The sequence below is a fragment of the Pygocentrus nattereri genome, chromosome 28, assembly GCF_015220715.1.
Source record: "Pygocentrus nattereri isolate fPygNat1 chromosome 28, fPygNat1.pri, whole genome shotgun sequence".
NCBI lineage: Eukaryota > Metazoa > Chordata > Actinopteri > Characiformes > Serrasalmidae > Pygocentrus > Pygocentrus nattereri.
The window spans coordinates 1,106,622-1,120,287 of NC_051238.1; the positions used below are offsets into that span (position 1 = coordinate 1,106,622).

General features: G+C 41.8%; 1 protein-coding gene across 1 annotated transcript in view; it reads right to left on the reverse strand.

Moving 5' to 3' along the window:
• The window catches only part of si:ch73-61d6.3 (occludin), a 61,026-nt gene that overhangs the window by 42,882 nt on the left and 4,478 nt on the right, over positions 1 to 13,666 (reverse strand). Inside the window, exons 2-3 of the mRNA XM_037535865.1 lie at positions 10,064 to 10,838; positions 5,039 to 5,200 (exon numbers count right to left, since the gene is read on the reverse strand). Coding sequence (XP_037391762.1) covers positions 5,039 to 5,200; positions 10,064 to 10,813 — 912 coding nt within the window. The 5' untranslated portion in view covers positions 10,814 to 10,838. The remainder of the gene's footprint in view (positions 1 to 5,038; positions 5,201 to 10,063; positions 10,839 to 13,666) is intronic.

The following is a 13,666-nucleotide window of genomic DNA, read 5'->3' on the forward strand; positions in this document are numbered from 1 at the left end:
CTGTGAACAGCTCTGAAGCCATCGGCCTGACAGGAGCGGTTTGGAGGATCAGTCCAGGACAGGAGAGTGATCGTTCGGGACATCATTCACTTTCTTAACAATCACAGAACCACATCAAAGCACCAAGCACACATTTCAGAGCCAGCGGTCACTAAGCGCTAAAGACGAAGCTAAAGTAAGTTTTTACCTCCGCAGAGATTAAAATTAAACGGAAATGTGCAGGTGAGTCTCTGGACAGCGCAAAAAATGGTCTCGTCAAGTAAAATGATCTTAAAAATAGTCACTAAATCTAATATTTCTCCTCTTGAGACCGCTGTGAGCTTAAGACTATTTAACCTTTGTCTATTAATTTTTACTGGTTTTAAGTCATTTTATGAGTAAAATGGTCTCACTGTGTTGACAGATTATTGTGCTTGTTATGAGAAATGAGCTTGAAACCAGCAAAACTATCTGCCAGTACAGTGAGATAATTTTACTCAATAAAATGACCAAAAACAGGTAAATGATATCTAGAACTAAGCTACATAATCTTATTATAAGTGCACAACCATCTCAAAATGGGAAATGTTAGATATAATGACTAGATTTAGGATCATTTCACTTGACAAGATCCCATTTTTTGCAGTGTAGAGGACGTGTTAACTTATTTTCTCTTAGAGAATCAACAAAAACATGGAATTTGACCAGGGGTGCACAAACTTTGGCACACAAATATATATGTGACATTGGTGGTGAACAGAGTTGGAGTCATGAATTTAAGAAAATCAGTGTGATCAGTGAAGTAAACAGCACACAATCAGTTATTTAAATGTTTGAAAATGTCTGAAAACATTAAAAAAAAAGCTCAAAAACAGCTGAAAATAAAATCTTTATCAATGAAAGCTGAAATTAATTGGAAATAAGCAGCGGTCCAGCCTGTTTCGGTGAGGTGGGGTCTCTGTTTTGATGAATTTTTTAGTAATCGCTCTCTTAGACACGTACGAGTAACATGAGTAACGTAATTCTCATTAAGTCAGTAACTAGAATGTTTTCACAACAATTTAAGCTGTAACAAGTTTCACTACTTTGTTCGCAAGAAAGTGAAACCACATCAATGATACGTGCAACTTTGTGACGTTACTGTAACATTGTTGGCACCGAAAAACAAAGAAAAACACCCCTTACAGTAATGCTAGATTCTGCTAGCACCCCTATGGGACTTTAGTAGTATTTTTCCACTGAGCTCATGACGACCTGAACAGTTTTTGACTGTTCTAGATACAACACGGACGTCTGAATCTTGTGAAAGTCGTTCTGTCTGTTTTATTTGAAGTTTGTAACAGAAATTATTACATATCTGAGTCTGTGTGCATCAGTTTTACAGTGAAAAGTCAAGAGCTCTGACATGGGGCTGCCGCCACTGTTGTACATTCCTAACAACTACCTGGAACACTGCTTAGACTACAGCTATTCACAGTCAGTTATCTAATACTTTCAGAAGGTACTTTCCTTGTGAAACTGGTCCAAAATCAAAGCATGATTGATATATTCCCACAAATAGCTGTCTAGACAAATTTCAGTCAGGCTTCCGACCTAATCATAGTACTGAGACTGCACTAATTAAGGTTATCAATGACATTCATCTAAATACAGACTCACTACTACTGCTTGATCTCAGCGCTGCCTTTGACACCATTGACCACAAAATTCTCATAGATAGACTTGAGAACTGGGTTGGACTCTCAGGAACTGTCCTAAAATGGTTCAGTTCATACCTTCAAGGAAGGAGCTTCTTTGTGGAAATGGAAGGTAATGTTTCTGAGACTGTGCCAGTGACTTGTGGTGTACCCCAGGGTTCAATTCTTGGGCCACTCTTATTTAATTTATATATGATTCCTCTAGGTGAAATCATGCATACTTATGGGATATCTTACCACAGCTATGCAGATGACACTCAGATCTACATGGCTCTCTGCCCAAATGACTACGGTCCCCTAGACTCACTGTGTAAATGCCTTGAGCACATAAACAAATGGATGAAACACAACTTTCTGCAGTTGAATAAAGATAAAACAGAGATTATTTTATTTGGGAATAGCAGTGAAAGACACAGACTAGCTGCCTATCTAGATTCGAGAGGCCTAAAATCTAAAGAACTAGTACATAACCTTGGTGTACAAATGGACTCTGATCTCACTTTTAACAGTCATGTCAAAGCTGTCACCAAACCAGCTTTCTATCACCTCAAAAACATCAACAAAATCAGAGATTTTCTGGCTAAAGCAGACCTGGAGAAACTCATCCACGCCTTTGTTTCTAGTAGGATTGATTACTGTAATGGGCTCCTAACTGGACTCAGCTTCAGCTGATTCAAAACGCAGCTGCCAGAGTCTCACTAGGAGTAAAAGAAGGGAGCACATCACTCCTATCCTTAAATCCCTACACTGGATACCAGGATGTTACAGGATAGACTTTAAGGTACTATTACTGGTCTATAAATGTCTTAATGGTGCAGGACCAGTATATTTATTAGATATGCTCCAGCAATATGAGCCGGGCAGAACTCTCAGATCATCAGGAACTGGTCAGTTAGTGCAGCCTAAGGTAAAAACTAAACACGGAGAGGCGGCGTTTAGCTACGCTGCTCTGAAATGGAACCAGTTGCCAGAGAGCATCAGAAGAGCCCCAACACTCCACACTTTTAAACCCAGAATGAAGACCTTCCTGTTTGAGCCTTTAGCTCAGTTTAATCCACTTTTATCCTGTAACGGCCTCATTCATTTAACTTCTTTATATCTATTGTTTTAATCATGTTTCTTATTTTTATTCTAATTTTTTAATCTCCTTCTTTTAAATTTGATTAACTTATTTTAAATCTATTGTTTTAATTATGTTTTATTTTTTTTTTTTTTTAATTTACATAAATTTTATTTTATTTACATTAATTACATTTTTCTGTATTTTTTCATTTGTAAAGCACTTTGAATGACCGTTGTGTATGAAAGGTGCTATATAAATAAACTTGCCTTGCCTTGCCTATTCTTCTACCACACAATGGTGATTATTGGTCAAGTGAAATGATCCTAATTGTAATCGATATATCTAATATTTCTCTTTCTGAAATTGTTGTAAGCGTATTATGGGATTATTTAACTTATATGTAATTTTTTTACTGGTTTGAAGTGATTTTATTAAGTCAAACGATTTCACTGTTGGCAGATAATGTTTCTTGTTTGAAGCATATTTCTTACACCAAGCAAAATGATCTGCCAATACAGTGAGAAAAGAAGCTCTGTTAATTTGATTGTACAACGCTTGCTTGTCCTGCTTGTCCTTCAAGATGAAAGACGTGAAGCGTAACCACAATAACAAGCGTTTTGATGATGTTGCCATAAATTCTGACAAAATTAAGATTGAGCTGGATTGATGTAAAAGAACGGATTCAGACAGTTATTTCTATGGTTCTTTATACAGAAGGTAAAAGGCAGCAGAACCTTTACTGAAGTGAGACAATAAGGCAATAAAACCAACACATACAGGAGGAAGAAACTGCGCCCTCAATAAATGCATAATAAAAAGCACATTCACGTCACTCCAAACACACAAAAGACCTCAACGTCCTTAAAAGGTTCCTCACTGAGGAGCTGTTCCAGTGGCTGTTCTGTGAATGAAGAACCTGCAGTTTCAGAATGATCAATTCGAGGCCTTAGCGAAGGCATCAACGGGGCGACGCATGGTTTAAATGTAATCGGACCCTGGAGGTGATTGTTGTATGTGGGTCACCTGACAGAGTAAAGCGTTCATTCGCCACGCCTGTGTCAGCCATGAAGAGGTAGTAAGCGCTGAACAGCCTGAGCGCACAAACAGAGTGTTAGTCACCAGATAAAGAGCGAGAGTTTGGACGGCGCTGATGCTGTAATTATACCGCCGTCATGTGATCTGTGTCCTGTGATTCAACACCAGACCAGCTTTGCAGTTTCACCATCTACATTCGTCACAGATACTCAGGAGAAAACACAGCCCGGCCAGGGGATTGGGCAGATGTGCTGGGATTACACAGAGAAGCGCCATATAATCACAGAGCAATCACTATAACAAACAATAGCGCAGAATAATCACCACAACACCACTAATCACCACAATAATGCAAGATAATCACCACAGCACAGAATAATCACCACAACAACACAGAATAATCACCACAATAATGCAGAATAATCACCACAGTATTGTGAAATAATCACCAAAATGTTCACTCTCAGTCTGAGAAGCTGCAGAGCCTCTGAGGAGCGCAGTAGGCGGAGTCTCCACGCAAGGCTAATGGATACCGTCTAACCCCAAGAGACTGGTTTTTCTTTCCGTTCTCTTTTCCTCATCAACTCATTACGATCTGATATCGCTACTTTGACAATAAACTGGACTAACTGACCTCAGACTGAAGCTCAGTACACAAGAGGTGAGGGAACCAGCGTCTTCCACATTTTTTCTGCAGCACATTATCTGCATTCATATGCATACTGAAATGACGGTGATGACAAAACTAAGACCTTAAAAAGAATTTGACCTGGATGAACCGGTATATTACCCACTAATATAAGTAGCATAACTGCCAAAATGACCTAGAAGTAACAAGCAAAGTGAAAAAAGCACAAGACCCTAAAACAGAACCCTGCGGAACACCACAAGAATGTCAACTCATTGTGATAAATGATTTCCCAAAGCAAAAAAAAACTGTCTGTCAAATAGGATTTAAATAATTCTAAAACCCCTGTATAATAATAATTACAGAATGAAGCACAGGCATACACTCAAAAAGGGAACCAGGGGTGTTTTTTTGGCTTACAAATGGAAAATACGTTGACAGTACTTGGTACCAAGTATTGCTTTCTGTTTGATTGTATGGAAATGTGTAGTATATTTGAGTTCATACAGCATATGTGAGATGATGGATGACCCCAGCATAACATAAATTATACCACACAGTCAGATACAGAAGACATCACTGGCATCGTCTCGTTGTGTGGCTGATTTTGCCCAGTCCCTTGTTTTAATGTCTTACCCAGTCCTCCACGTCTCTGCCCTCCGGTCCCCCGGTCAGAGGCTCGTCCCAGTAGACGTTGGGTTTTCCGTAGCGCCAGATTTTACTCCTCGTCTTGTAGGAGAAGAACGCAGCCACAGCCAGAGCAATCACAACCAAAAAGCCACAAACCATCGCCACTGCCTGAGAGACAGAGAGGAAACAACAACATCCTTCAGCTCACAGATACACAGTCGTACGCAAACACTTGAACACCCCGAACAAATTACAGAATATAAATAAACAAACACATAATCTAGAGAGAATATGCTTCTGCACATTTTAATTCAGGTTACTGTTTATTACAGAAATTAACATGTTGGAGGAAAAACAAAACATAAAACGCAGCCTGTTCAAAAGATCTGGCACATTTTATATTTTATCCTTTCCCAATATGTTCAATCCAGTAAATAAATAGAAATCGTCAGATGAATTCCATATTTCCATAAGTGCATATGCTCTGTAATTTGAACAGGGGTATTTAAACAGCCAGAGGGTGTTGTACTGAAGAAATACTCCCCAAGACTAAGATTTTTATAGCCCTTTTTTAAGACATGTTACAGAATCAAAGCTATTTTGGATTTCACATTTTTCAGCTCATTATCATCACTATGATCATCCTAATTCCCACTGGGGCCTCTATGGGATTTGTTACATTAGTGCTAAGATAATAAATGTACATTTCCTTTTTCCAGCAGTGGGTTCAACCCTGTCAATGTCCAACTTAACCAGTGAAAGAGCTTTGAAACTGGTAAGAGATTCAGTAAATACTCTAAATATTATTGGATGAGCATGTTAGCCTTTGAGTCAGGCTGGTTGTTCTTGCACAGGGCAAGATAAGTTTATATTTAAGGACTTAAACATACAATTAAATGAATGCTCTTTTTTTCCATAATGTATGATGTTTGGAGTGTGCTTTACACATATGAAATATGCTGTACAATGATTATTACACTATATTGGCAAAAGTATTTGGTCGTCTGGCTTCACACGCATATGATCTTGAGTGAGATCCCATTCTTATTCCATAGGGTTTAATACAATGTCGGCTCACCCTTTGCAGTTATAACAGCTTCATCTCTTCTGGGAAGTTTTTTCACAAGGGTTAGGAGTGTTTATGGGAATTTTTGACCGTTCTTCCAGAAGCGCATCTGTGAGGTCAGACACTGATGTTGGACGAGAAGGTCTGGCTCACAGTCTCCACTCTAATTCATCCCAAAGGTGTTCTATGGGGTTGAGGTCAGGACTCTGTGCAGGCCAGTCAAGTTCTTCCACACCAAACTGGCTCATCCACGTCTTTATGGACCTGCTTTGTGCACTGGTGTACAGTCATGTTGGAACAGGAAGGGGCCGTCCCCAAACTGTTCCCACAAAGTTGGGAGCATGAAATTGTCCAAAATCTCTTGGTGCTGAAGCTTTAAGAGCTCCTTTCACTGGAACTAAGGGGCCGAGCCCAACTCCTGAAAAACACCCCCACACCATGATCCCCCCTCCACCAAACTTTACACTGGGCACAATGCAGTCAGTCAAGTACCGTCTCCTGGCAACCACCAAACCCAGACTCGTCCACTGGACTGCCAGATGGAGAAGCGTGATTGGTCACTCCAGAGAACTCGTCTCCACTGCTCTAGAGTCCAGTGGCGGCGCTTTACACCACTGTATTCCACGCTTTGCATTGCGCTTGGTGATGTAAGGCTTGGATGCAGCTGCTCGGCCATGGAAACCCATTCCATGAAGCTCTCTACGCTGTTCTTGAGCTGATCTGAAGGCCACATGAAGTTTGGAGGTCTGTAGTGATTGACTCTGCAGAAAGTCGGTGACCTCTGCGCACTATGCCCCTCAGCATCCGCTGACCGCTCTGTCATTTTACGTGGCCGACCACTTCGTGGCTGAGTTGCTGTCATTCCCAAACGCTTCCACATTGTTATAATCCCACTGACAGTTGACTGTGGAATATTTAGTAGTGAGGAAATTTCACGACTGGACTTGCTGCACAGGTGGCGTCCGATCACGGTACCACGCTGGAACTCACTGAGCTCCTGAGAGCGACCCATTCTTTCACTAATGTCTGGAGAAGCAGTCTGCAGGCCTAGGGGCTCGGCTTTATACACCTGTGGCCATGGAAGTGACTGGAACACCTGAACCCAGTGATTTGGATGGGTGAGCGAAAACTTTTGGAAATATAGTGTACATGTATGTATATACAGCATGTTCCAAAAAATATATAGTTAACCTTAATTAGGTTACATTAAGTCATAAAACAATGAAATAAATCTTCCACATGGATACTTACACATGAAACTGGGTTCTTTTGCAGGAAGATGTGGCTCATATTTAGGCAAACTGTTGATTAAGTCCATTTACAACCATTTATTTTACAGGCAGAACCAAAACATCAGCCTAATAGCTTCACACAGCTGTGTACAGAACGACACTTAACTATCTAAGATACTATTACAGACTTGTTTTTCATTCTTTAATGTATTGAATAAAGGGTTTGTTCACCTGCCTCACCTGTCAAATATGAATTACTGCTGTACTGCTTACTTGTAAGCAGGGACACTTAATTATGCTCCACTTCAGTTAAACACTGCCTGCACCTACACATTAGAAGAGTTTGCACTAATGTCACTGTGACACAATGTGTTTTTGACCTTGCTTAATATCATAATAATAATACATAATAATTTTCTTATTAGGTCTAATTCCGGCTGTACGTGCTCTTGCATTGTTTTGTACTGATAAATTCTGTTTTTGTATTTTAAAATCTGATTTTGAGTTGAAATCAATCAGAAACAAAACAGAAAGGGACACAAGAGACGCTGGTGTCCAGTGTTTCACTGATGATCTACAACCGGCTCTTTCCTACCCGAGTGACCACAAACACAAAAGGCTGAAGTCTGATACGGATGACCCCTGACCTCTACGCTGGACAACACAATATAAAATCCTCTAAGCCGCTTCTCTTTCTGGGTCAGGGGGGGTGCTGGAGCCTATCCCAGCGGTCATTGGGCAGAAGGCAGGATACACTCTGGACAGGTCGCCAGTCCATCGTAGGGTAGACAGACACATTCACACACACCCAGGGACAATTCACCAAGTCCATTTAGCCTGACTGCATGTCTTTGGACTGTGGGAGGAAACCGGAGAACCCAGAGGAAACCCACACAGACACGGGGAGAACATGCAAACTCCACACAGAGAGGACCCCGGTCACCCGGCCGGGGAATCAAACCCAGACCCTCCTCGCTGTGGGGCGACAGCGGCCGTCCTCCAATATCGGCCACTTCCTCGTATTGCGCATTTCATCTCTCTCTCTCTCTCTTTGCCAACTGCTCAGGCGAAATTCAAAACACGTAAGCTCCCACCTTACAAGGGCATTTAAGTCTTATTCCAGCGAAAAATCATGTCTGAAAACAGAATTTAAATCTCGCTAATAATGTAATTCTGCGTGTACAAAACCGCATGGAACGCAACTCGTTTCCATTCTGCGAGGGACGTTTGTCCGTGTAGGAAGTTCTTATCGTTTAGCTTTCTCTGCTCTGAGGTAAAAAAATTGTCGCCATGGTAGTGTTACGTACATGGCGTAAGGGTGGCCACAGAGGACAAACCTAACCTCACTGTAAACCACTGTAAACCATTGAATCTGGTAGGAATGAAGTGTAAACGTGATTTCTCGTTTGACGGGCATGATCAGGCACACAGCAAACAGCTGTGCTCCATGCTTAGTTAAACAAGCAAATCAAGCTGAATATGTAAACAATACAATAACATCACATTTTACTAATAAATACATACATATATTTTATGGTTTTTTTTTTCAATTTTAGGCTCAAAGATGAGTTATGGAAAACCGGAAGTGAGTTGGCCAACATTGGGGGACCCCCATCAAAGCGTCAATGTAAACATAAACAATATTATTGAAGAAACCTTTTTTCTTATCGTGTGAAATGACTCTTGGACATTAATCGACTGCGGTGAGTAAAGTGCTTTCATTTATTTATAGTTCATTTAGATTCCCCATGTTTCGTTTCGAGGTGGTGCCCTACTTGCCTAAAACTGTGGGCAAAAGTTCTAGCTTCAGAGACGGCGCTACTGTTTCAGCTCATGTTTATAGGCGACAGTGAGTCACACAGTGTGAGAAACCACATCATCAAGTCTATTAGAGACGCTGAACAACTGACATGATAATAAGCATGCAGTTAGCATCATGCTAATTGGCTAATATAAGCTGGCATTACTTGTTAACAAGTAATCAAACCAAATTTAAGGTTTGGTTGGGGGTCTGAACCCCACACCTCATGCATCTTTGAGCTGACAGCAAGTGGGTTTGATTCAAAACATCGGATTTGAGTAACGAGGCTTATAATGTGAACGTAGCCAAAATGCTGTCGTCACACAGCGGATCTCGGCGCAGTTTGTTTTGTTTAACAAATTACAATTTGGTTCATTCATAGCATTAAAAACCCACTTTTGGCCGATGCATACAGTTATTATTTACTGCAGGGCTATTTACTTATTATAAATGTCGCATCACTAATGAAATATAACCCCACTAGTGTGGGGACGTAGGCATGCAGTTAGCACCCTGCTAATTTGTTGCTATAGGCCTTCCTTATCCATTAGCTTCCATTACGTTAGCCTCATAGCTCCAGTGCTAAAACTACATTCAAACACCAAACATGGTTGATCTTCTACATAAAACGTAAGTGGGAAAACTCTGGAAAATCTGATTTTTCACCAAACATATAACTGTTGTTGGAAGAAAACCTCGTATCTCCAAAATTGCAACTTTTCAGGAGACGAATAAAACCTACTTTACTTTTAATGGAAGTCAATGGAACCAGAATTTCTTCCAAGTCATTTTGGGCCGTTTCTTTTAGTCCGTTCATCGTGAAATTTACACCCAATGTAAAGAACATCATGCATTTTCAAAATATGTCAAAAACTGAAAAACAGCAAAAATGGAGATACAAGGTTTTCAGCGATATGAGGATAAGCGGTTACCTCCTGTGGATCGACGTAGCAGTAGTGGTAGAGGTACTGGTTGTAGAGCGGGAATCCTGCTCCCATTCCGCTCACACTGTTCCCGTACAGACTCTGGCACATCATTAACATGGGGTTATACAGCATGCTGGAGGAGCTCTGAGCCATGGGGTTCACTCCCACGATGTAGACGATGTTTATGATGCCCTGAAGCACGGCTAGAATAATGCTGCACACTAGAATGGCCAGGTAGAACTTCCTGCTTCTCACGGCCCTCGTTTTGGAGAAGCTAGCCACGAAGAAGCCCAGCGCCACGATAAAGTTGATGGCTGCCATCGCGATCATTGCGGTCTTGGCGGTGTACGGTGTCGGGTAGTTGTAGTATCCACTTCCATAGTAGCCAGAACCAAGGCCTCCATAGCCGTAGCTTCCATATCCATATCCAGAACCATAGCCGGTACCGTAACCGACCCCAAGCCCGGTTCCGTAACCATAACCGTACTGCAAATCCCAGACCAGTGTGGAAGCAACACAGGCGAAAATTCCCAAGCACAAGACCACGATAGCTCCTTCCATGATCTTCACTATGCCTGGCGGGGAGGACCATTTGTAGAAGTTCTGGGGAATCTCCTCGCCCACAAAGTAGGACCCGGGAGGGGGAGGGTACTCATCCATCTCGGTCCGTGGGGGTTGGAAGCTACCCGGGGGTCCGAAGCCATTGGACGGAGGAGTGTACATGGGGGGGCTGTCGTACGGCTGCTTTTCAAACATCACTCACAGATGGCGAGGAGGACACCTGCCAAAAGAAGGTGAAAACCTCAGTTTAATTGTTTTTACACCATTTTATACTGTAAAAACAATCCAATTTGCCCAGTTTCCCATTTTGACCACATGTAGTTGATCAGCTGAGACACGTTTGTGCGTTTTGAACTGTACACTCTAAAAAAGTCTTTAGATGGTGCATGGTTACATGGGAGTTAACTGGGACCTTGAGTACACCATTTCGTTCCACCTCAGGTACCACATGTGATGCGAACGACAATAAAGCCTTATCTTATCTTATCTTATCTACATAGCTCTTTACACTGATGGAGAATGTTTTATATGTTTCTATATAGAACCTCTATAAAAACGTCCTATTCTATACAATCCTGACATCATAACATTACCAGAATGCTTCTAGGCACATATAGAACCATATACAACACGCTCTCCATCAATCTGAGGAGCCATTTCACCATGTAGAGAGCCATTTAAAAATGAGGCGGGTCTCTGAGTGTTCGTGGTTCTATACAGAACCACTGTCTTTGCTAAAGAACCCTTGAAGAAGCATCTTTTTGAAGAGTATGCTGTGATGACTGTATGAGCTCTGTTCTGCTCCAGTAAAGGAACAGAAAGGTAAAAACCTGTAAGCAGTGTTTTTTAACATATCTAACCAGCTTACCAACAAGCTGGAATGGATCACTCATTAAATCGCTCACTATTCACCACGCAGTGTTTGGTCGAGGGTGAACTGAGTGGTGAAAAACACTATATTTCAGTGAGAACAGCAGTAAGAATGGCTGCCACACTGTTAAGTGCAGGACTGCTGTAAGAGTGAATGATTCCAAATGAGTTACAGCCAAAATAAATACAGTCTGGATTCACTCACACAACAGCATATGAAATAAAAAGTCTTGTGAAAAGGTCATTTGTCCTGTATACGGCCGGCGTGAATGTGCAGGATAAACACTCAGTTAAGCTGTCAGTCTGCATAGTTAAAGAACGACTGAACCTGCCACAGACTCCAAGTCTCACTGGCCACTTTATTAGAAACACTCACCTTGTGCTTCCACTCACTGGCCACTTTATTAGAAACACCCACCTTGTGCTTCCACTAACTGGCCACTTTATTAGAAACACCCACATTGTGCTTCCACTCACTGGCCACTTTATTAGAAACACCCACCTTGTGCTTCCACTCACTGGCCACTTTATTAGAAACACCCACTTTGTGCTTCCACTCACTGGCCACTTTATTAGAAACACCCACCTTGTGCTTCCACTCACTGGCCACTTTATTAGAAACACCCACCTTGTGCTTCCACTAACTGGCCACTTTATTAGAAACACCCACCTTGTGCTTCCACTAACTGGCCACTTTATTAGAAACACTCAGCTTGTGGTTCCACTAACTGGCCACTTTATTAGAAACACCCACCTTGCGCTTCCACTCACTGGCCACTTTATTAGAAACACTTACCTTGTGCTTCCACTCACTGGCCACTTTATTAGAAACACCTTGTGCTTCCACTCACTGGCCACCTTATTAGAAACACCCACCTTGTGCTTCCACTAACTGGCCACTTTATTAGAAACACCCACCTTGTGCTTCCACTAACTGGCCACTTTATTAGAAACACCCACCTTGTGCTTCCAGTTACTGGCCACTTTATTAGAAACACCTACCTTGTGCTTCCACTAACTGGCCACTTTATTAGAAACACCCACCTTGTGCTTCCACTCACTGGCCACTTTATTAGAAACACCTACCTTGTGCTTCCACTCACTGGCCACTTTATTAGAAACACCTACCTTGTGCTTCCACTCACTGGCCACTTTATTAGAAACACCTACCTTGTGCTTCCACTCACTGGCCACTTTATTATTACGTAATTTATGTTATTAAACTACAAATTTTTGACCAGACTATGTGAGTATGATGATCAGGTCACAGGCCTAAAAACGCCCACATGCACCAACCTGCAGACCCCTGTGTACAGCTTTGTAAAAGTGCAGTGTGAGGAGTATGTGCTCAGCAGTGTGAGGTAAGAGGAGAAAGCCGAATGGAGACGGCACCACCAGGAGTCCACACACTGAGCTGCTGTTCAGCGGAGGTGTGGTCAGTGCAAGTGTGGTCAGTGCGAGTGTGGCGAGTGGGAGTGAAGCTGAATCTCCCTCATTGTCCATCTGAGACTGCTCTCAGTGCCAGCTGGACTCACTGTTCTGCTCTGCTTAAGATCATACACGCTGGACTAGAATCACTCTACACAAAAAAAAAACAGCTTTCAAGATTTTTTTTTAAATGACTGCATTCATATCAGTGTGTGAGGTGTAAACAGAGATGTTCAGAGGGTTTGGTGTGAAATGGTTCAGATGTCTTTACAGTGGTGGTGATGGGAACCAGGCGTCGCCATGACTACAACACAGATATAGACACTTTATTTACCATCCAGAACCACCAGAGAACCTACACGAGTCTTCTGAGTTCATATGGAATATTGATGATGGGAAAATCTGGAATAATCAGTTTTCTTTGGGGACTATTTTGCCTCACAGTGCCCTGCATGTCTCCCTCCACCATGAATGGAGTTTAAGGCCCAAATCTTCTCAAACCTATCATAAAACAACACCTCAGTCATCAGGCTGTGTATTCATACTCATTCATACATATTCATACTTACTGTAATGTTAAAGGTGTAATGCAGCAATTCAACACTTTACTGTTTCTAAAGCGATTAAATCATATTTTTGCGCAAAGTCAACGTCACATAACTTATAACTGAGTTTGCGTGGGCAGAGCGGTCTACAACTTTTGAGGGGTAGAGTTACGAGGGGTGTTTTCTGAATGATGCTTTAATAAGT